This window comes from Emys orbicularis, chromosome 2, assembly GCF_028017835.1.
Source record: "Emys orbicularis isolate rEmyOrb1 chromosome 2, rEmyOrb1.hap1, whole genome shotgun sequence".
Classification (NCBI taxonomy): Eukaryota; Metazoa; Chordata; order Testudines; family Emydidae; genus Emys; species Emys orbicularis.
The window spans coordinates 215,434,261-215,459,375 of record NC_088684.1 but is presented as its reverse complement, the minus strand read 5'-3'; the positions used below and the strand labels follow the sequence as shown (position 1 = coordinate 215,459,375).

The 25,115-nt window shown below is 41.8% G+C and overlaps 1 protein-coding gene across 1 annotated transcript in view; it reads right to left on the bottom strand.

Moving 5' to 3' along the window:
• Nucleotides 1–11,257, bottom strand: part of TOPBP1 (DNA topoisomerase II binding protein 1) — a 49,641-nt gene extending 38,384 nt beyond the window's left edge. Inside the window, exons 1-10 of the mRNA XM_065398408.1 lie at nucleotides 11,189–11,257; nucleotides 9,408–9,495; nucleotides 8,310–8,444; nucleotides 7,561–7,704; nucleotides 4,895–5,076; nucleotides 4,575–4,768; nucleotides 2,642–2,821; nucleotides 1,830–1,999; nucleotides 1,213–1,376; nucleotides 373–620 (exon numbers count right to left, since the gene is read on the bottom strand). Coding sequence (XP_065254480.1) covers nucleotides 373–620; nucleotides 1,213–1,376; nucleotides 1,830–1,999; nucleotides 2,642–2,821; nucleotides 4,575–4,768; nucleotides 4,895–5,076; nucleotides 7,561–7,704; nucleotides 8,310–8,444; nucleotides 9,408–9,488 — 1,498 coding nt within the window. The 5' untranslated portion in view covers nucleotides 9,489–9,495; nucleotides 11,189–11,257. The remainder of the gene's footprint in view (nucleotides 1–372; nucleotides 621–1,212; nucleotides 1,377–1,829; nucleotides 2,000–2,641; nucleotides 2,822–4,574; nucleotides 4,769–4,894; nucleotides 5,077–7,560; nucleotides 7,705–8,309; nucleotides 8,445–9,407; nucleotides 9,496–11,188) is intronic.
• Nucleotides 11,258–25,115: the final 13,858 nt, after the last annotated feature.

The following is a 25,115-nucleotide window of genomic DNA, read 5'->3' as shown; positions in this document are numbered from 1 at the left end:
TTGATGAAAATTTCACATACAGGGATGTAAGGGAGAAAATGAGTTTCAACCATCCTGTTAGTTATTAATTGAAAACAATGCAGTACTGGAACCCAAGGTTTTAGATTTCATTTACAAACTGTTCAATATGAGGCATGTTTACATCTAATTTATATTGTTTTCTTAAGTACAATAGGGAAATTAATATACAAACCATGTGAAGGTTTAAAAAATGTACATGCTACGGAGTATGAATTGCAATTTCTTTACATATGATTAAAATCAGGTAACTACATTTTTCTTATGTCCATCTTTGTAGCTAGCACCACAAGCTTTTCATAAGAGCTATACATAAATTTTGTCTTTTTATGGAGTGCTTGGACCAGAACTTACTTAATGTGGAATCATTATTCACATATTGAGAGAGGAGGTCATCTTCATCTGCTTTCTGGTGCTGTACAAGCTTCACAGCTTCTTTTTTTGTGAGACTATTACTTTTGGGAACAGTTCGCTTAATTCCGGGTTGCTCCAAAATTGTATTTTCTATTGGCTGGTAGTTCAGAGGGATATACTGCTCCACTGGAAGTAAGTAACCCTTACCAAAGCACTCCAGCAACCATTTTGCTGTCACTGCATGAGGCCTATAAAATAAAATTATTTTTTATATTACAAACCAACAAACAAACATATACACACACACACACACACACACACACACACACACACGTAAGATGGCTCTCAAAACCATTTTAACCCATTTTTTTTTTCTCTCAGACACTGCTCACTCTACAAGTACAATTGTGTTTCTGTATGAAGTTTGAGACACTCATCTGACTCCAGTTAAAACAAAAAAGTTTGAGTTGCATCCACACTGCAGCCTTTAGCATTTTTTTTTAAATATTTCAAAGTTTGAGAATATGGATTTTTACACATTTTCCAAGAAAAATGTAATTTATCACAAATATTGAGGGTTTCTAGAATTTTCATATAATCCTCCTCAGCTAATAATTTTTTTCTGTTGAATGTGAGGAGATACGCTACCTAAAAAACACTATTCCCAGGGGTAAAATATTGTTGATTAGTGACCACAACTTAATGGTCTTTACAATTTTTATCTCTACAGTATACACAGCTATTCAGTCCAAAAAAAAGTTTAATCAATACTTATTTTCTTTGTTTACAAGAGGAAACATGATTATAGAAGTGTCTTTTAAGCAACATAGTTATCAGAACCTGTGAGTAGTCTTGTTCAAAAACTGCTTCAGTTCATCATTATATTCTCCCACAATAACATGGGTGACATCTTCATTGAGCTGATTAAATCGAACACCACCACCACAGTTAATAAGCCTTCTCATTTTATCTAACTTCCTACCACTGAAGCCACAGAGATAAATCTGCAAGGAGAAAGAACAGGGTAAGATATTTTTGGTTGAAGTAGTTGTATTTTGATACCATTCATTACCCAACCAAAGAAACATACAAACACACAAGCTTTAGCTTATGAAAAATTGCAAAAAACCAAAGAAATTATTCCATCCTCGATGCTCATCTTGTGACTGTCTTGCACAACTCAACTTTCCACTAACAGAAGGAAATGCCAATAAAATATTTTCCATTAAATAAAGTTGCCAATACTGCTTCACATCTTATCCAACTCCAATTTGAAGACACTTTTTCCAGCACCCCAATACATTATAAACAATCTAGTTTGGTTTACCTTGAAATAGATTGTATCTTTGAGCTGGGAGTGGGACTACATTTTACTGTAGCAATAACTGCAGGAGACCCAGACTAGCTGCATCCAAAGGATAACTGGTCATTTCAGAATTGTACATTGTTAAACTTACTCGACACCCATCTAGTAAATCATCAGGGGCTTGAAAAGAACTGATATCCAAATTTTCCAGATCATCAGGAGGAGGATCCAACCTGCTGCTCATTGCAGAGCTACATGCAGTTTCATTAATGCCATTCAAACTGATATTGGAAATGTGGCTGACATCTGAAAGGGTACGACCTTTAAATAAAAGTTAAAATAAAAAAAAAAAAAAGAGGAAAATAAGTTAGTCTCCCCAGTGCTTAACCAAACAGAATGTATGACTTAAATATGATTTTGCCATGCTAATAAGGAAGACAAAACCTGAAAACCACAATAATGCATAGTCTAGCCTCTGTCAAAATGTAGGGTTTCATTACACCAAAATTCAGTATGCTCTCACTATTAGCAATGGTTTTTTACACAGCTCATGTTCCTCTTTCTCCAGAAGAACTGTCAGCCTTAAGATGTGGGAGAACAGTTTCTGAAAACTTATTCTGCTCAATAAGCTTTGTGGCCATCTACTAAATTAGATGTATTTACATTTGACATGAACACAGTCTGCTCTTGGTTGTTGCCCTCTAATGCTCCTAAGCGGACAAAAGAAAGAAAGAAAGATTTGGGCCCTGACTCTGCAAACACACACATACACACACACACTTAACTTCAAGCATGTGAATAAACTCATGTACTTAAATTTAAGCATGCATTTTCAGGATCAGGGCCTCATTACCAAAATTTTAGTGCAGTTAGAGTCGGTAGCAGCCCACTCAACTGAAACATTTCCTTTCCCTTAACTGAAATTTCATCAACTCACTCAGTATACTGAGATGTCTTACTTACTGTCAGGTTTGCTGGCTTGGCTAGTAGGAGTTGATGTACTGGGTGTGGTATTTTGCTTTTGTACAGACTCTGTCTTATACATTGCCTCATCCTGGCAGAAACCGTTCTCGATACTGTCAAAAAACCACTGGATGGACACACACTGCACATTCCATTTTTTGGCACATTCATATTTCTGGCCTTTATATAAAGACAAATCACAATCAATAAAAGGCTAATGCTCCAAAAAGTGACAATTCTGAATGAATGACCAGACATTGCAAAATCAAAAAAGTTAAAACAAAACCTCCATTTGGAGGTGGTAATTACCAATACATTCTCAAATACCTAAGGGCTTTTCCAAGTGGCAGTTTACATCAAATTCACTAAAGCTGTATCAATGTAATTTGGTTCCTCTGACAGCACTATTGCCTATGATATAAAATATTATTTGTTGATTTTATAGTACAGCTTTCATAATCAAGCTATCCTAATTTGCTTTAAAAGCAGTGTTAGATATGCTAGTGCAAGCACACTAGCCAAATAATTCTAACACATTAGGTTCTGTTTTTATCTGTTAGGTTTTCTGTTTTGAAAACTGCCATGAGATCTTAAACTTCCATCTGAACTGCAACAAGAAATTGGCAGAAGGAACTGCTAGATGTCAGATACAGATGAACAGCAATACTACTAAACAATAATCATACTAAGCAATATTAATGATTAATATACTTACCTCTTACAGGATGCTATAAAAATATCAGTTTTATAGTTCATCTGTACTTCACTGCAGTACTAACATTAGACATTAGTCCAAAGTTCTGCTATGGAATTTGAACTCATGACTTTACGGCCTAAAAACTATGTGTTTTTATAATATATTATATATAAAAGCAAATGCATACTTTTATTCACATACTTAAAATGGAAAGCAACTGTCAGCTAGCAAAAAAGTCATCTTGTGACCATGTTATCAAGGGGATATATTTCACAGTTGTGACATCAAAGTTGCGAAACATCAAAGGTTAAAACTTTCGTAACCTTTTAACCAATATGATTGTATTGTGTATGGAAAATTAAAATATATGGTTGGCTGAGCTACCATCAATGTTAATCTCATCTACAATGAGCTGTTTATAACGGTCTTAAATTAAAAAAATAAAAATCAAACGGGGTAGTCAGCATTAGCACATTCTGTCATGTTGCAATCAGATTTTAGTCTTACTTGGCTCACAAATTCCAGACTAACGTGTTTTGGAAGTGTCTATACAGGTGTTTATACTGCTTTCATCATTCTGGTATCTGAGCACTCAAGCATTCAGACCCAGTGACGAAAATGCCTCACATTGTTCTGCAGAGCTGACAGTCCCACTGAAGGAGCTACGCCAAGCTCTTTGGCCAGAGACAGAATTGCCATAACAAGATTTTGGGGCTTCAAGAGGGGAAAAAGAGAAATCACAAAGTAATTGCCTGGGGAAAGTAGGGAGGAAATTTAAAAATTCTGTCCATCGTGTCTCAAACAAAACTACAAAGAACAAAGTAGTGCTTTAATTTTATTTTAGTAAGAGGAAACTCAGAAATTTTAGTGGGAAAATTTTATCTTCAAGTTTATTTGTAATCCAATTAATATCATCATTAAAATTCCTAAATCTCCTAATTTCACCAAAATTTAGTTTAGATTCTATTTTTTCTTTTCTGTAGGCCTCTCCCCTTCCCTTCTCTGATAGCGTTTGGGTCTCTGCTTGTGTGTCCCTTTGTTCTCCTTTCCACCTTCCCTTAAGAACACTCTGTATCACTCTTCTTGCATATAATATTTATCGTAACAGCACTGGCAATAACAGCAGCATAATGAAACAGATACAGACCTAGGCCCTGATTTTCCAAACACTTATTCACATGCATAGCTTTACGCTAAGTTGTCCCTTCAAACTTAAATTGATTAAAGAATATCTACCTTTTGGCTCTTGAACAATGAGGTGGGTGCACTCATTCATCTTGAGCTGCCCTGTGTATTGACCACCATGCTCAGTAGTGAGACGCTGGACCTCCTTCCTGTCCACACTACTTAAGCCAGTTACACAGATTGTACAGCCACGAAATAAAGGACATATGAAGTCTTCCATGCTTATATCTGTGTATCTAACCATACTGAAGGGGGGGGGGGAAGAAAGAAAATAAGACAGATCATTTTCCAACACAACTCCAAAGGAATAAATATAGTCTAGAACCAGTACAAGATTTAATATTTCCTAATACAAAAAGTGGTTCTTTTACCCTTGTTGCGACTTCTCCCACAATGCTTTTACCCAAGTGGGAAGCAATACGGGTTTCTTCAGAGCAGCAGCCACTAAATATTTCTTGCTGCCAACTTCTCCAGCTATAAGATGAGTTACTGATGCATTGAGATCTCTGTACACACGGCCACCCATCATCTGTACATACTTATGAATTTCTTCCTAAAGAGCAAAAAAAAAGCAAATAAAGATAAAGTAGTCAAACAACAAAATGTATATTTTAATATTGCTTTTTTTAAAAAAAAATATTACTCCATATCCTGTGATTTCTCCTGGAACTTAACTTTATGGCAGCTTTAAAACAGAAAAATATATTTTGCCTACATAGAAATGAACAATTTTGAAGGAATCCCTTTAAAAATTGTAAAATAGTGAATACCAGGGGATTGTGCCCTCCGGAACACATTTACAATCCAGATTAAATAAGAAAAAATGCCTGTGTTCTGTTTACTACCCAGGAATCCACATCACAACTAGACAGAAACAGTCACTTAAGAAAAAATGTCATATTTTTATTAAGAGTAAATTTATAAATAGCTTATAAGGGGTTAACAAATGAGTAATAGATGCCATAAGCATGATATATACATGAGAACCATGTGTTATACATCGCTATAAGTTAGGGCTGTCAACCAATTACAAAATTAATCGCAATTAATCGCACTGTTAAACAATAATAGAATACCATTTATTTAAATATTTTTGGATGTTTTCTACATTTTCAAATATATTGATTTCAATTACAACACAGAATACAAAGTGTACAGTGCTCACTTTATATTCATTTTTTATTACAAATACTTGCACTGTAAAAAAACAAAAGAAATCGTATTTTTCAATTCACTTAATACAATAATAATGCATTAATTAAATTTGTGACTGAATTCCTCGGGGGAGAATTGTATGTATCCTGTTCTGTTTTATCTGCATTTTGCCATATATTTTATGTTATAGCAGTCTCGGAGGATGACCCAGCACATGTTCGTTTTAAGAAACACTTTCACTGCAGATTTGACAAAACATAAAGAAGGTACCAATGTGAGATTTCTAAAAATAGCTACAGCACTCGACCCAAGGTTTAAGAATCTGAAGTGCCGTCGAAAATCTGAGAGGGACGAGGTGTGGTGCATGCTTTCAGAAGTCTTAAAAGAGCAACACTCAGATGCGGAAACTACAGAACTCAAACCACCAAAAAAGAAAATCAACCTTCTGCTGACTCAGATGATAAAAATGAACATGTGTTGGTCCGCTCTGCTTTGGTTCGTTATCGAGCATGGACACATGTCCTGTGGAATGGCGGTTGAAGCATGAAGGGACATATGAATCTTTAGTGCAACTGGGACGTAAATATCTTGCGATGCCGGCTACAACAGTGCCATGTGAACACCTGTTCTCCCTTTCAGGTGACATTGTAAACAAGAACTGGGCAGCTTTATCTCCTGCAAATTTTAACCAAACTTGTTTGTCTGAGCGATTGGCTGAAGTAGGACTGAGTGGACTTTTAGGCTCTACATTTTACATTGTTTTGTTTTTGAGTGCAGTTATGTAACAAAACAAAAAAAATCTATATTTGTAAGTTACACTTTCATGATAAAGAGATTACACTACAATACTTGTATGAGATGAACTGAAAAATACTATTTCTTTTGTTTATCATATTTACAGTGCAAATATTTATAATAAAAATAATAATATAAAGTGAGCACTGTACACTTTGTATTCTGTGTTGTAATAGAAATCAATATATTTGAAAATGTAGAAAAACATCCAAAAATATTAAATAAATTTCAATTGGTATTCTATTGTTTAACAGTGCGATTAATCACGATTAATTTTTTTGAGTTAATCACGTGAGTTAACTGCGATTAATTGACAGCCCTACTATAAGCACATCAGTAGACGTTATTATAGATAATTATAAGACACTTATTAACCTGGACTCTAATTGATTAACTAGCTATTCAAACATCTATTCATAATTTATTAAGCCTTTATAAATGGAACCTTAATATAAAGTGTGATCAAAATGTTCAATATTTAACAGAAATTCAGAGTAGCCTAAGTATTAAATCTTTAATTACTTTATAGTTTGAGATAAACAGTAACACATTACATAGTCTGTGACATCTTAGCTGTAGACAACTAGCCGGACAATCCGTCTAGATCTCAAGTCAGTTCATGAGTGCTATAAATTATTCAATAGTTTTTATGCTCCCCCCAAAACAACCAATGAATTATTTTTTTTCCTACATACAACTTGTATAACACAGATCTGAGGTTTCTGCTGATCTCATTCTTTAAACACAGTACAGTAGTCAATTGAGAAAAAGTTAAATGCATCCTAACACCCAAAGTAAAACTGCAGATGTTTTCTTAGTCTAAAAGATTAGAATGGGAACTTTAACTCATTCAAAGGGACAAAAATTATGCAGATGGAAACAATAAAAGTGTCACATCATCATCATTTAAAAAATAATTCTTTCTATATATATTTGAATTCTATTCCTGACTTTAAAGTTTTCAGTAAGTGCAAAATGCATTTACAAAGAATTAACCAATAAATCTTAGTAATGCTGTATCTGGAAGTAAACTTCACAAAAATCTAGCTGAACAATTATTCTTTCATTATATATTGTAATGTATTACCCTAGTTTCTTTTTCAAGACTAGTACAGGATATTGTTACATCAGCCATGGCCATATTATGAACAGGGTATTCAGCTCTCGGGACACATCGCTGGTGCTGCATACAAAATATGACTACCTGTGGTCCAACGATTCTACAGCCAAGCTGCAACAAAGATCAAGGAGGATTAATATGAAAGGAAGGGTGACACTTTTCTCACAAAAAAATGATCTTGTAAAAAAAAAAAAAACGTATCTTGGGGAACATCCTACATCCCATTCCAGTAACACAAAGCGGTTGAAACTGACCAACCGATTGGCTGGGGACTGCTCAAACGTAGGGAAATCCTCACGTGGAATAGAGCTGGCCCCAGCATAGGTAACAGAGGCAATGTCTGGAGCGACACTGAGGTCTGGCTATCCTATCCTTTGCTACTGCAACATCTCAGAGATCACTGCAACCATATCATTTTCCCAGGCTGCTCTATGACTGGGAGAAACTAAAAAGGTGGCCACAGGTCCTGCAGAAGCAGAGGCAATTGAGACTGAAGGTTTGAATCCCTTGTCTTGTCTTCCCTTTGATGCTATTCCTACCCTTTGCAATTTTCCCACTGAAACTCTGTTTAACAGCAGACTGTATTTACACATATTTACTGTGTACATTATAAGCCAGTATACAGAATTCAGAAAGAGAAAATGTGTAGGATCATGTATATGAGCATTCCTTAAAAAGGAATAGGACACTTGAAAGTGATCTAGTGGGTAGCAAACCTTTTTGAGGTGACTAAAAACAATGCCACTAAAAGGGTCACAGATGTAAAGGGATTTGTCATTCTCTTTTATATTGAGTGCTGGCACTTCTTCAAGGATCTGGAGATATTCTTCTGACTGAAATTCTTTTATGGACTGCAAGAAAACATGAAACAACAATATACTTAAATTCCTTTTCCTCTGTTAGACAATTCTTTTAAATGAATCCTATGGCAACAGCAAAAGCATAACCAGTTGAAATTACTCATAGCAAAATTATTATACAAGAATCGATTTGTAGTGAAGTTGAACAAAAATATCAAATTATTTCAATCCACTGAAATGTACAGTGTACAAATTTTCACCTATTGGACCTGATCTGTGCTAAGAGCCTTCTAACTCCCACTGATTTCCCAGGAGAGAAATGACTTGACACCCTCCTCAATAAAGCTATAGTAGCGTGGATGAGGGACCTGAACCATCAGGATTGCAGCTCACTTTGTTCTGGAACCTGCTGAGTGCCCTCTACAATCACTGTATGATCGGGATGATCATTCAAATACTAGTTACCCAGGCACAGCATACCCCTTCAATAAGTTAATTCAAACCCCGTGGAACAATTTGCTCCTTGGGGAGGGTCAAGGTTTTTAACTAGGTTATTCAATCTATCTTCAATTATTTCAAAAAACACCTCACAGTATTAAGCGCTATGCCAGGCTGGATTGGGCCAAAAGTTTTGAGTGCTTCAGCACCTTTCCAGAGGCACACAGCACCTTATAGGATTGGTGCCACAGGGAAATCGGTTTCACAAAACAATGATTTCACTATATGAATTCTCTACTGTATTAAGAAGTGAAACTAACCCACTATAATTAGTAAAAATATAACATAAATGTATATATAGTAAAAATATAACAAAGAAAATGTTGATCCTTGCTGTAGAAAAAAAGTTAAACAAGGCATCTGTATTATCTAACATTAAATGCCTTCATCTTACAGAAACAATAAATTTTATTTACAGATATATGCATTAATAGGCTACAAATAACCATGAAAATAATTAGATGGAAAACTAAATTCAGGAAAAAAACAGCTGATAGTGGTACCAAAAGTGCTTACCTCAAGAGCTTTAAAAAAATATTCAGAGTTTCCAGAAGACTTTATAAATTTAACAAAAAATGGCTCCTTGTCACTTTTCATCCTTTAACTAATGGATGAAACAAAAATAAGTTTTGACGTTAAGTACTAGTTTTCAGAATAACTATGTTATATATTCAAGACCTGCATTAATGAGATGTATCTAACTTATTTTTCCACATAAATTATTGCTTTTTCTGAATTTCTTGAACAAATGTATCCAAACATTATGAACAATTCACGCCCTGGAAATGTCAGTGCTTCTAATTTGCTCATACACTGCCCCAATAACTGTAGTATGTACAGCAGAGGTGGGCAAACTATGGCCCGCGGGACCATCTTGCCTGGCCCTTGAGCTCCCAGCTGGGGAGGCTAGCCCCACTTCCCCACTGCCTCAGCTTGCCGTGCCGCCAAGGCTCTGGGCGGCGCGGCTGCCAGACACGCTGCTCTGAGCGGCATGATAAGGGGGCGGGGAGTGGGTTGGATAAGGGCCGAGGGTCACGGGGGGCAGTCAGGGGACTGGGAGCAGGGGGCGGTTGGATGGGGCGGAGGTTCGGGGGGGGGCAGTCAGGGGACAGGGAACGGGGCGGTTGGATAGGCGTGGGAGTCCCGGGGGGGGGGGGGGCTGTCAGGGGGCAGGGGTGGGGATAGGGGTCGGGGCAGTCAGGGGACAGGGAGCAGGGGGGATTGGATAAGGGGTGGGGTCCTCCATACAGTTTTGGAACCCCGATGGGGCTCTCAGGCCAAAAAGTTTGCCCACCCCTGATGTAGAGGATCAAATACATCTCAGAGATCATTCTCTCTGATGCAGAAACGGGGTAGGGGTGGAGATCAGGTACCTCTTGGCTTAGTTCTCTCTCCCTTTACTGCCTGGAGAGTTCGCTGGGGCTACGAGGAACTATACTGGGTAGGCCCCTAAGCACAACATCCTCCACATCAGCTCTGCTGAGCTCAGTGCAGAGAGATAACACAAACCCGGGCTGCGTTATCTTTCCATGGATCTCCTTTACCAGGGGAGTCCCTTATCAGTACGTCACCACTGGGCTTTCCCACAGGACACTGTGATCGGGTCCTAGGTGCTGAACTTCTTACAGAAGCTTCGTTCAACACAATACAGCCTAAATTAAACATCGATTACACGCCCCCCTAGGGAAACCCCGGGCTGCACAAGCGAAGCAAGTAACACCACGCAGCGTTCCTCAGCTGCTGACAGCCCGACCTGGGGCTGAAACGCGCCCTAACGTTACTTTCCGAGCTGGCTCTCTCCGAGGCACAGCTCCCCCGGCTGCTGCAGCTCTCTGGACGCTCGGAGAGGAGGGGGGGCAACTGCAGCAGAGGGGGAGCCGAGTCCCGGCGGGGTACCTGGGAAGTGGGCGGGGCCCCTGCGAGGCGAGCGCCCCTCCCCGCGCGACACCTTCACGAAAACTCCGCGGGGGAAGGGGCGGCGGTTCACTCGCGTGCACAACGATCACACGCGCTGCGGCACGTCTCGCGCCTGCCACGCGCCCTCGCAGATCTGTCACCTCAGACCTCTCCCGCCGGGCTGTGCTGGGCCCTGCCGGGCGATGCCCCCGGCGGGGCTTCCCTGCCCGTGGAGGAAAGGGCCGAGCCGACCGGGTTCGCCGCCAGCCCAGAACAGTCGGGGCCCCTGGTGAGCGGGAAGGTCATTCCGGGGCGAGAGGAAGCGCTGGGGCGGCTAAAGGGGAGAGTGGGCTCGGGGAGGAGGGAAACTGACGTTATGGATGATGCGGCCTCTCACCCACCAGAATGAGCTCGCTCCCGCAGGTACTGCCTGTCCGGCCGGTAACCCAAGGCGGGCGGGAAAACAGCTAGAGTCATACTGCGCCGGCGCGCCAGGAGCTGCTAAGAGGCGCAGGCGCACGCTCATCCCAATCACGTGACCAACTCTCGCAAGACAGGAGCAACACTTAAAGGGCAAGCCGCTGTACCTTTAGCTTCCTCGTATAGAGCCCGAGCGCGCGCTTCTGGACTTCGGCCCGCACGAGTGGTTCTCTGCCGCTGGCTGCCCGTTCTTCTCCCAGCGCTTGCGTCACTAGCTTCTGCCCGCGCTTTCCCGCGTGACTGAGCCGCCGGCGGCGCGGCGCCCCTGGATGCCTTCCTGCCACTTCTACGTCTGCTCCAGCCTCGGCTCCCGCGTGGCGCGTGGCTGTAACGGTCGCTGGGCCTGGTGGGGAGCGGCCTCCTGGGGTTCGGGGTGTCAGCGCCTGGCTGCCTCCAGCCCCCCAGCAACGGCCGCACCCACTCAAGCCAGCCCGCTGGCGCCCTGCCGCAAGAAGGGCAGCAGAAATTGCATCCCTCCAATTTTGCTACCAATAGCTGCTTCCGCCATGCAAACATGGTCTTTTTCCTGCCCGTCAGAACTTGCTCCCACCTGGTCGGGGTAGCGAATTCAGAGGGCTGGGGGCTGCTTTGACAATCGGCAGAATTTGCTGCTTCTGGCTAGTTTGCAGTTGATTTATTTGATTTCTGAGGTGCGCGGTTTCAGTTTGTGTGCGAGTAAGTGTAAAGGGAGGTGAGACTTGGGGGTATGGAGGACAGACATGAGCCCAACTTGATACCTTGGGGCCCATTTCATTTATTTTATTTGCCTCCTTGCTAATTTGCAATTGATGTATTTGATTATTGAGGTGGGCTGTCTAATTTTGTGTGTGAGTACATGTAAAGTGAGGTGAGACTTGGGTTAGGGTTATTATATTCATACAGACACCAGTCTAGCGTAATCCTAGCTTGGGCTCTATACAAGGAGTATCTAAAGCAATACTTTTTTTATGGTCAAATTAAATGTTATGGGCTTTCTGCCTGTATAGGGTAGGTGAATAAATATTTGGCTGGGCTGGTAAATTTTCATGCCAATATTATTTACATATATATTAACTTAAAGGAATATCAAATACACAGTATATGAGATACACCTATTGTAGGTATCTATCTCTCAGACTCTGTACAGAAATTTTTTTTTTTTTAAAAAAAGACCCCACAACATTCTGCAATTTCACACACCCTGCCTTTAGTAGGGTTAAATCTGGAAGTATATCAGATGTCTTTTTACAAGGCTGAATTTCTTGCTGAAAAGAGAATGATAAAGAAAACCTGAATCTGGAAATCACCATCATTGCCACCAAGACTTCAGATTCACAAGATAATTATTGTATTTTAAAACACAATGAAGCAAAAAGGTCCAGTGCAGTAAGTGAATGCAGTTGGCTATAAAGCCAACGTGTTGGTACATAATGAAGTTCTACTTTCCACCCTCTCACCCCAATACTTTGTCTATATGCTTTACTACATAAAACATACATTAAAAGAACATTAAGATACAAAGTCAATCACTCAAAGTAAGGAAATGCCAGATTTAAGGTTGCGTCTGCAACATTAATCTGGCACCCTTGTTAGCATATGCATTTTGATATAGTCTTTAAATAAACAATCACATACTATTTTTTCCACAGGACCACTGCCTCAGTGCTCTGGGGACGAACCAGAATTGTCTCATGAATGACATATCATTCACTGAATAAGGCAGGGATCCTTAATTCTGGCATTTCATAGCTTTAGAATGCTTGACTTGACAAACTTCACATTTGTTTAACGTTGTTTTTCTCAATGTGATTTCCTAAACAAATTGAAAAAATTAATTCCATCATGTTAAACCACATTGATCCCCAATTCATCAACAGGGTTCTAATCTTCATTTCTACAGCATAGACCTCAGCTATACAGCTTAGATTAACCAGTAGCAGTAGTAGGCTGTTCTCCTCTATAAAGTGAACTAGAATGGAATGAGACATACACTTTGTCATTGGGTTTCACCAGTAGTTGCTGATAACAGATAAATGGAGAGATGAAGGACTCCTGGATTCAGGCTCTATAGGGGAGTGTTCTCTAGCGGTTATAAACCATTCTGCCCCTAGGCTCTCTAACCCCTTCCCCTTCTGCTCATATCCAAGCCCCATCCCTTGGTTCTTGCCCCACCGAACCTCTTCTGGTCCAATCCACCAGCTTCTGTCCCTTCTCTGCCGCTCCCACATCCTCAGCTTCTAAAACGCCATATTCTCTACCCATTTCTCACCTCTCTCCATTCCAGTGTGCCTTCTTCTTTGTCCCTACTGCCAGGGCACCAGGAAGGGGAGCAGAGAGCAAAGAAAAGGCAATCTACCTGTTCTCAGTTCCAGTACCTGGCAGATGAGAGGAGCCAGTGTTTTCCCCAGGAATTGAAATTAGAGGGGGTGTTTGAATTTATGGGGGGAGGGGGACACGGGTGAGACCGTGAGGGTGAAGGTGGGCTGTATGGCACCATAGTAAAAACTGAAAAATGTTTCATGACCATTTTATTAGATTTTACTCGTGTTTTAAAATCATCACACAAATTAAAGTTGGCTACTCAAGCCTTCTATGAAGCACTACATCTACATCCTTCTTGGTTTCTGGTTATAATTGTGCACAACTCTGTTAATGAACTTCTTGAATGCAATGCGTTCATCTGTGGCTTCTAGTGTGTCCAGTACTTCCATTCCTTCAATTGATATGCTCATTAGTTCATTCACATGATCAAGCAGAAGGCAGCTTCTTTCAGAACACAAAATTCTATTAAATGATGAAAAAGAACGCTCAACTGTAGCTGTTGTGACTGGGAGTAGCAAGAGATGAATTCCTGCTTCTTTATCCCAGGAAACATAGCATAAAGATCGGGTCGAGCCACTAGTGATGATAAAAAGAAGTTGAAGTCAAATCTTCATTCATTCGTCGTATGATATTCCACTCGGTGTTCAAATTCTCTATTCTGTCCTTAGCATATGGCAACCCCATTGCTGGTAGTGCCCCACTCCACTCAACTGTCTATGTTTTATGGGACAGGGAACTGTAAAAACTACGTAGAGGTTGAGTAGAATCTAGAAGTCGCTGTTGTAGATTTTTAAGAATGAAGTCTGTGTACTTTTTCAGTTGTCTTAACAAACACTTGTCCTCTTCACTTAAGGATTCAATATAAATTCCTTCATTAATCAACTTCTGGACTGAAGTCTTTGCTTCTTCCAGTACCTTTTCAATGGATAGCTCTCTGATCCAAATGTAGCTTCTATTGCTGCACAAAGATCATCTGCTGTTGTAGCAGATGTCTGAATGGCATTGTTTAATGACCCAAGTTATTTCAATAGTAGACTTACAACAGAGAGAATGGCAATGGTCTTCTCTGAATGTAGTAGCAAAAGTAATCCACCAGCCTCGCTACTTAGATCCATCCCATCGTGGTAGATAATGGCTAGAGTAATTTTAAGACTATAGCCAAGAGGCTCATGAGAAAGCCAGAGGGTTTTCCCAGGTTGGACTAATTTGAACTTCAGCCCCAGTGTATCTTCTATATTTTCCAAGATATTCAGTCTTTTTGGACTCTTGCTGAAAAAAAGAGTATAATGAAGACATTACATTTATAAAAATAACAGGAGTACTTGTGGCACCTTAGAGACTAACAAATTTATTAGAGCATAAGCTTTCGTGGGCTACAACCCACTTCTTCGGATGCATATAGAGTGAAACTATATGCATCCGAAGAAGTGGGTTGTAGCCCACGAAAGCTTATGCTCTAATAAATTTGTTAGTCTCTAAGGTGCCACAAGTACTCCTGTTATTTTTGCGGATACAGACTAACACGGCTGCTACTCTGAAACCTGTCATTACATTTATAGCTTTTTTTAATGTCTTTTGAAGAGTCTGCAGTTTGTACTAGAGCTAGTTGGAGTAGATGGCCTCTGCAGTGTGTATAGGAGAGATTAGGGTTACACTTTTCTCTGAGCAAAGCTTGTACTCCACCATGTCTTCCAGAGAAGTTTGCAGCTCCATCAAATGCACAAGCAGCCATCTGTTTGGGGTCCAATCAGAGGTGAAAGTAAGCCGGTACGGTCTGGCATACAGGCAAGAGCCAGTACGCTGTGCCGGACTGGACCGGCTTCCGCAGCGGAGATTTAAAGGGCCCAGGGCTCCTGCCGCTGCGGGGAGCCCCAGGCCCTTTAAATCCCCGCTGGAGCTCCAGCAGCCGGGCTTGGGCGGGGATTTAAAGGGCCCGGTGCTCCGGCCTCTGTAGCTGGTAGCTCTGGGGTGATTTAAAGGCCCTGGGGCTCCCAGCCACAGCTCGAGCCCCAGGGCCTTTAAATCTTGAAAGGCCCCGCCTCTTCCTGTTGAGGCCACACCCCCGCTCAGGACTCCGGCGTACCGGTAAGTCCTTTAAGTTACTTTCACCCCGGGTCCAATTGACAAGCATTTAACTCTTCTAAGATGTGGGTTGTCACAGATGCAGGCGGTGTGTCTTCTATAACTTGAACATCTAGAAATGCATCTACTGGTCTACCCCTGACATCAAGATAACGTACACAATGACATTATACTTGATGCCTATTTACATCCGTGCATTCATCAGCCATGTATGCAAATTTTTTGAATGTGGTGAGAGAGTTCTTCACTTTTTCAACTGTTGAGTCTTTTACTGTTGCACCCAGTCAGTTGAGTTTCTTTCAGAAAGATAGTGAGCATTTGCTGGTCTTGTTCGGAAGCAGTGTTCAACTTCAGGATGAAAAAATGACAATGCACTTAACATTGGCTTCCAGTTTGTAGTGTGTGGTATCTCTTGCTTAAATAGAAAGTATGATGCCACAGCCAGGTCTGTTTGCATGAACTGTGTTGTCACCAGCATTCTTAACAGCCTTATTAACACTCACCGGTGTTGTCCTTTGTCAGTGGAGGTTTAGAGGTGCTTTCTCATGAGTTCACCTCCCAGGTGGGGGGCAAGAAGGCACCTTGCTCATTCTTCCAGCTGCTCACTGTTCGCTGTGGCCACTGTTGTTCGTTGTGCCACCGTTCACTCCATTGCTCTGTTGCCAATGGCCCTGTGCCATCACCTTCTGCTGCCACTGTGACCTCTGCAAGTTGGTCTCTTGAGGTTCCACCCAGCTCTCAGTGATTTCAGCTGAGCTTTCAGTGGGGGAACCTTGCTGCTAGTGCAGACTGGGCTGTCTCTTCCACAGAAACACTGTCCCGCAGCAGGTCTAAGCACTTAGACCTGATTATCAGTGATTTCAGCTGCAGTGGTCACTTAACAAAACAAAAGACTATCTATGGAGCCTAATCAGCTCTGTCTTTAAACAGTGGAGAGGGGCAGGTCAAATAATACTTTTGACTCAGGCAGACCATCAAACAAAACACCTGTCCCCACCCTCTCTTGATGCCCTCAATCAGCACAGGCTAAGTACAGTTTTACTACCCTTTACTAATACAATAAGAATAACAGCATTTCATTAGCCCCTGCATTCAAGTGATTTGTAACCCAACCCCAGCCAAACTCTGTCCCTTGGGCAACACAGCTCTCTGTTTGCTAGATACCTAGGTAGATTAGGTGTGAATGTAAATACAATCTGGTCCTGAAGCCTTTGCCCCCAGCTCATCACTAGTTGTCAAGGAGAGCTCATTTAGACTTTGCTTACAAATCATAATTTGACATTGTTAGGTTGGCCAAAATCACCAAAACAAATGCACTGACATTGTCATAAAAAAGAACAGCTGTATAAGGAAGCTAGTCTGTTTGTACTTTTCAAATCTATTATACTTTTTCAGATACATGTATTTTATCATACACTTTATATGCTTTTAAAGTGTGTATTAATGTTTCTGTTTCAATTGAAATTTCCAAGCAATCACTAACTTGGCAACACTGGATATAACTAGTTCACAAAACTCGGGGGGAGGGGAGAAATTCGGGGGGGGAGATACCCGGGAAATCCCTGAGAGAAGCAATTGCAGGGAAAGTCATGCTCATCCCCTGCAGTCCTAAACTGGAGTATGCTCAGTGCAGAAGGAATCTTCAGATAATTTAGCTGCGAACCTGAAACAAGACTCTGAGCATGTGTGAACTGAGATTTTTTTTCAAAGGCTTATAACTGGACCAAATTTAGGAAGACTTTCACAGGGACGGCAAGAGATGTGTCCTGAAGACTAGAGTGATCTCTCTGCCAAATTTCATCCCCTGCTGAAAAACATGGAGGTGCTAGAGCTTCTCAATGAAATAGGTGTAATCATTTTTTTGACACGTGCAAAACAATGGATTTCTCCCTAATCTTGTACTTGGAAAAAGATACACCTTTTCAGCTGAAGATTTAAAAAAAAAAAGAGAGAGAGAGAGAAATCTACTGTAGGCAGACAACCAGCATGGAAAATTTCAGCCTAAATTGTTAAAGTTTGGCAGAGTTATAAGCATCTGAATAGAGTCTTATAATGGGAACCGGTGGGCAACCGTAACTATCGATGACATTACCAGCACCACCTATCAGAACTATTTATTCATTTCATGATTTCTGTATTTTCTTTTTATCCTCAATGAAATTATATTATTTATATCTTATGTACAACACATAGTGTGAATAAATGGAATATTCTGGTGATGTGATCCTTCCATCTTTTATCAAGTTATACAACCTAGGTCATAAAGAAGCTGAACAGACCTGATTTGTTAAAACATTCCTTTACTGTGACTTGAATAAAGATCAATTGTAAGCCTTTATCGGGTGCATATGACACACACATGACAAGCATATTTCCTGGGCCAGAAATGTGAATAGAAAATCATGATTCACACATAATGAATTAAAAAACCTCTTAAAGTATTCTTCTGAGGTCATTTACCTAAGGGTGGAGTACAGATATGTTTTAGGTTACACGATTGCCAGAGAAATTTCTGTCTATGGTTCAGATCCTCAAACCCAAACAAAATAGGTTTTTGCTACCAATATGCTATGGCAAACAGTCAAATGGAAGCAAACATTTTTCTTGTTGAGACATGGATGACCTGGCTTGTTTCAGCAAGATTCTCTACTTGAAATTTGCCTAGAAAAGAGAAGTTGGACAATTTCTTCTGTTCTGTAACTATAGTGTCAGCTTAGCAAGCCGTGTACTGAGTAGTCATAGATGCCCAGTTTACAAATAGAGATTGTCCTTTTCATCAAGCTACAATATGTTTTCACTTACAGCGCCCTAGGTATCATGGGGAAAGGGAGAAATTAAGTATTGATGGACTGAGGATTTGGACTACTAAATCAATATCAAAGCACCGTCACACAATTATTCCACGTGGAGCAAGAGTACATTCTTGAGGAGGAGAGAACTGTGCATCTGCTTATTCTCCACCTGCACATAGATCCTTGCTCAGCTCACAATTCTGAAATGCTTACTCATGCTGAGAATTATTTATTCATGTGAGTAGTCTTGCTGAACCTTGTCAGTCATTAGGAGCCTGTTTTTCAGAGGTTTTGTACCTCCACCACTCCCTTTGCTCAGCATCTCTAAAAAACAGAACTATAGCACTAGAAATATTACCTTATAGGACAGAAAAGCAATGAAAATCATAGCTTACAGGCCAAATACTTAAGAACCATATTGATATTTTGCATTGTCAGCATCTGCTGGACTCTAGGTTTGATTTTACCAACCATGCTGTTTAAGGACAAGAGACTATTTCCACCATTCACCAATAATGGTCTCAAATGGTCGCGAGGACAAGTCTTAGCATGATGAAAGACTTCCAGATCAACCCACGCACCCTAAGTTCACAATAAAACTGGAGGAGGGAGTGCAGGGAGATAAATTCTTAAATCACGTATCCTGGGAGTCAACATTTCTTTAAAAATTTCACTTTCATGAACCGAACTGTCAAGCTGTTAGCACAAATCTTATCTGATTATCAAAAACTAAACTTTAAAGCAAAGGAACTTGAGTTAAAGCAGAGGAACAGAGAGAAGATCTGTGGATATGTATAAGGCCATCAGCGCTGTTATAATGGATTTTAGCCCCATTCTTTGAATTTCTTCAGGACTTTGAGGATAGTATCATCTAATAAGTGGTTTGGCCTTGTAAGAAAATATGCCAATGCCCTTTCTTCAGCTATCTTAAAAAAAAAAAAAATTCTTTGTTGAACTCCCAGATTGTGAACCTGCTCAGCAGGCTGGTGTGAGAATGGAGGACACTGTTACAAGCTGGCAGTTTTTGCCTAAAATGCTTCACCCGGTCAGAAGATGATCCTGCTGGAAAATAGTTAAGCGAGCTCAGTTTCCTCATTGAGGCAAGTGACTTATTACTGAAGTAAATGTAAGGAACGGGAGAGTGGCTATCAGAAAGAGGATCTTTTCCTGTGCTGAGCATTCCTGATGTGGTGCTGAGCCAATAGCCACACACAGAACTGCATTTGCCCAACAATCCAGCAAGGTGAGGTTGCTGGCTCAGCAACACTGCCAAAGTCTGTGTATTTATATCATCTAAGCAAGTGAGACTTTCTGAGCCACAGACATCACAGAGGCCTGAACTGTAACATCAGCCCAGCATGCTAAAACTCCTGAGCTAGTGACCTCACAGAGGCCCATGTATTGACATCACACCACTATCTACAGCTGTTGAGCTGACTCAGACCCCTGAAAGAAACCCGAACCTTGAAATTTACCCAGCAAATTAGAGATCCTCAGCCCAAGAGCTCACAGAACCCTGTCCCCTGATGTCAGACCAACAAGCTACAGATCCCAAGTCAGCAAGACTCCTCCTGCCTTGACATCAGACCAGCTACCTAAAAGAGCTGAACCAGTGGACCCTCACCAAGGCCTATATCTTTAACCCAGTGCAGCAAGCTGTGGCCACTCTGCTAGTAAACTTCACAGAGGTCTGCGTGTTGACATCAGATCTGCATGCTAGAGTTGCTGAGCCACAGGTCTCAGTCACCATCTGACATCAGCCAAGCATGCTAGATGTGGCAAGTCAGTGACCTCACAGAAGCTCATACCTTGACATCAGTCCAGAAAACAAGAGAGGCTCTGAGCCAGTAATTATCATAGAGGACTGTGCCTTGTCATCAGCCCAGTAAGCTAGAAGTGCAGAACCAGAGAGCTTACAAAGGCATGAACTCAGTCAAGCACCCTGGAATAGAACTGGTTGGAGCTGGGGCCATGGACGAGGGTAAACTGGCCAAAGCTCTACCAGGACAAAACTGAGGTAAAGCTGGTAGGTTGGGGGTAAAGAAGGGCCAACAAAATAAACTTGTGCTATAAAAAGAAAAAAAGATAGAATTAAAAACTCCAAATTACAAATCAAAGTACAAAAACCATAGCAAGTGCTATAATAGAAACACAGATGGAATTGCTAAAACCAATAACAACTACTTACTTAAAATTGTTTTGATTAAATATTAAAATACAAAATAAACAGCACAATGACATGCATTGCACAATGATAATACAGATAAATGAAGAAGTGTTCAGAGTAATAAGAGTAATAGAAATAACATTTTTAAAGGAGCAAAACTATAATTAAAATGGATTACAAGGAAGAGGGTGCAATTCAGGGAATCACAGCAGCAAATAAGACAAATTTGTGAACTGTTATGAGACTTCATGTAGACATACAGTGATAAGAGACTCTTTTAAATACTCAAAATGTGTGACGCAGAGTTTGAGGGAATGTAGGTAAATTATTTCACTGCATCAAGTCTCCTGTAGCAGTAAAGTAGCACCAGGGTCAACAGGTTTGTATATTTTTTGGTGGTGTCCAGAACACGTCCAAGGGAGTTTTGCTGTGAGAGGGGGTTTGGGGTCACCGAGTTTACAATAGTGCCAATGGCGCTATGGCACCAGGCCCACACTGGGAAGGGGCCCATTATAGACCTCTCTAACCCATCCACACAGCCGGGTCTGGCCCCTCACCCAGGGCAGTCCAGCACCCAGGCCTTGCTGTGTGAGCAGCTCTCAGCCAGCAGGTTCCACTCGCTTGTAGGGGGCTCATCACCCAGCAGCTGGGGTCCACCATGCGGGCTGGGCAGGGGTCACGGGGCCAATGGGTGTGGCTGGGCCGGGTGAGATCTCGGGAGTCACGTCCCAGGAATCTGCCCCGCTCCCCAGCATTGCTCCAGCCCAGAGCTGTCTCGGCTGCCTGGGACATATGGAGCCCCAGCTGCCTCCCCGGGCGCAGAGCCACCTGGGATTGGTGCAGAGGCTGGGCCAGTCTCAGCCAGTCACACGGGACAGTGCAGGGTGGGAGGGAAGACTCAGCTGGGTCCTGCCAGCCATGCGGGTCCTGAGGGAGCCTGGCCCAGGCAGGCCCTGCTCCAGCCTGGCTGATTGAACTACTCCCAAGGGGTGTAGAGGTCAGAGGGGTGCTGGGCAGCAGGGTAGCATGGTATGGCATGGGCTCACCCCCAAGGGGAAGAAGCATGATGGTGGCCCAGGGCCGGGCGGACCAGTGTGCGTCTGATGGCTGCCGGTTTGTAAACAGTGCCCTTCTACTGGGCTGGGTGGAGCAGGGCTGTCCCTGCCATGCCATGCCCCATGTCCCATTGCCCCCGGCCAGCCCCTCGCTCTGAGGACTCTGTCCCCCGACCCCATGTCCCCATTGCCCCCATGGGGCCCACAAATATGTTTAGCGGTGGGCCCACAAAAGGTTAATCCTGCCCTGTTTGGGGTGCAGGCTCTGGGAGGGAGTTTGGGTGCAGGAGGGGTGCAGGCTATGGGAGGGAGTTTGGGTGAGGGTTGCGGGCTCTGACATGGGGCAGGGCATGGGGTGCAAGGATGGGGGGGTGCATGTGTGGGCTCTGGGAGGGAGTTTAGAACCTAAGCATGTTATATAAGTGGCTTCATATAGACATATAAACTGATAGAAGACTCTTTTAAATACTCAAAATGTGTGATGCAGAGTTTGAGGAAGGGAGTGTATGTACAATATTTCACAGCATTAAGTCTCCTGGCTGTAGCAGTAAAGTAGCACCTCAGCACTTATATAAGACAGAGAGGAGCTGTGGTGTCTAAGCATTGACAGTCTAGGAATTGGGATGCCTGTGCCTTTAAGAACACAGCCCCAGGAACCCACTCTCTGCTCTGGCACTGACATGTGAGGCAGAGGTTCTCAGGGTGGGCATGGGGGTTTCTGGCAGGGGAGTGAGGAGGTGAGTGGCAGGTGGGAGGAGGCGAGCGGTGGGTGGGGGACTGAGGAGGGACGCAGCAAGCCAGCAGCAGACCAGGGGGCAAGGAGGGGTGCGGTGGTGGGGCCGAGCGGGGAGGGGGCGGGACCTGGGGCAGAGCGTAGGAGGAGCGGGGGTGGACTTTGAGCGGGGCTGAGAGCACCCCAATGTGTCCCGATATTTTACTGTCGTGATCTGGTCACCCTATATGATCATTTTTCCATAGTGGCGATAGTGCAACGTCGACAATTTCAGTGTCTTTTCTGAGTTCATACCGTGCACGGTAGTGTTTCCTCAAGAGCTCTTCATTTGATATTTTATTTTACTACCCCCAAACACAATGCCAAAAAGAAAGTGTAAATTCACTGCAGAACTAAAGACGAAATTCCCGGGTTTTCAAAGTGGTAGAGAAGTATGGGAAGTTGAGTGCTTGGTATGTAGACCTGGTACTTACGTCTCTGTAGAGTGCTGTCCAGAGCGGTCACAATGGAGCACTCTGGGATAGCTCCCGGAGGCCAATACTGTTGAATTGCGTCCACACTACCCCCAAATTCGACCCGGCGATGTCGATTTCAGTGCTAATCCCCTTGTTGGGGAGGAGTACAGAAATAGATTTTAAGACCCCTTTAAGTCGACAAAAATGGCTTCGTCGTGTGGACGGGTGCAGGGTTAAATCGATCTAATGCTGCTAAATTCGACCTAAACTCATAGTGTAGACCAGGGCTGTGAAAAATAAAGGTGCTAATGATTTACAAACTCATGTGGACTCAGACAAGCACAAAAAAGCAGTTCGAGGAGAGTGCTCATCAACAAAATTGACAGATTATTTTGTAAAACCAGGCTGCAAATCAGAGGATGCTGTTACTGCAGCAGAGGGTGCTTTTGCATTTCACACCGTTAAACATCATAATAGCTTTAAGTCAATAGATTGCACATCTGTCTTGTTGAAGAAGACATTCTCTGAAGTAGCATGGAAATTTTCAAGTGCTAGAACCAAGACACAAGCAATGGTTAGCTCTGTGCTTGCACCGCATTCTGTTGATGTTGTTCTGAAAACGTTTGAAGAAAATGACATAGCTTACTGTGAAGTTGCTACAGATGGAAGCAATCACAGTTCAGTGAAAATATTTCCAGTAATTATTCAGTATTTCGACTGGAAGAATGGCGGTTTGCAATCAAAAGTGATTGAGGTCCAGAAAACACATAATGAGACTGCCGACACGATTGCTCATTACATAAAAGAAACGCTTGAAAAAAATGGTTTGTTCGAGACGTATATTGCATTTACAGGTAACAACTGCAATACAATGTTTGGAGGACTCTGGCATGATGAAGATGGAAAGAATGTGTTTGCAAACTTAAAGAAGTTGTTGCAGAAGAGAACAATAATTGGTGTGGGTTGCCCAGCACACATTTTGAATAACTGTGTTCACCATGCAACAGAAAGAATGAACGTTGACATTGAGAACATTATTTTTAAAATGTATCAGTACTTTCATATCTACACTGTCCGAACTGAGCGGCTGAAGGAGTACTGTGAGTTTGTTGATGTTGCATACAGAAAGCTGCTTTCTCATAGCAAGACACGATGGCTGTCATTATTTCCAGGCATTACAAGGCTGATACAGATGTTTCCGGCCTTGAAGTCATTCTTTCTGTCACAGGACAAACCACCCACAACGCTTAAGACATTTTTTGAGTATGAATTAAGTGAGATTTACCTCTGGCACATGCATTCACTCACGAGTGTATTCCAAACTTACATCCAAGAAATTGAAAGGGAAAGCAATTATGTCGTGGAAGTGCTGAAAAGTTTAACTCGGTTCACACTATCCTTCTTGAAAGCTATACTCACAACTTTATGTCCTTGAAAGTTAAGGGACTACTGGCACAAAAGCGCATGGAAGGAATTGATGAAGAGTGACAAATTCTGTGCTGAAGTAGATAATATGTACAGCAGATGCTTAGAATATTTGGAGAAGTGGCTTAGACCCCTGGAAGACTTCTCTTGTTTCAGGTGGATTACCCTAAGTGAGACACTGAATTGGAGTGATGTGGAACCTTGTATCAAGTACCTGATCGATAAGGGGGTGCAAATTGATGACGTGAAGTGTTTTGATCAGGTCAGTAACCTGAAGAAGTTTACGGAAAGTTGCAACAGTGATGAAGAGTTCAGTAATTATTTGCTAGCACACCAGAAGTGGATCAAATATTTTGAGAAATCCAAAAACATTGAGTGTCCTGCAGAACTGTTCAAGATTGCACAGTTCTTCTTTGCTATTCCTTCTCACAATGCAAATGTAGAGCAAATTTTTTCACTGATGCAAAGCCAGTGGACAAAGGAAAGGAACAACTTGAATGTTGAGTCGTTGAAAGGAATTCTACTTGTACAGTACAACTTCAGACAAACTTCTTGTAAAGACTTTCATGCCTTCTCAAAGAGCAATCAACCACTGCTGAGAAAATGTGATCTACAGAGAAGTATGTGTGGGCACATGAGGAGAAAGAAAACTGAAGAACTGGTGAAAGTAAAGGACTCACTACATATAAAGAAGTACAGTAAACTTTAAATAATTAAACTTCACTTTTGAGGCCATATCACTTTTTCTTATATATACTCAATATAGACGACATATAGCGCACAGCATATATAACAGTATAATAACACATTAGTACAACGCGAGTTGGTAGATACTGGT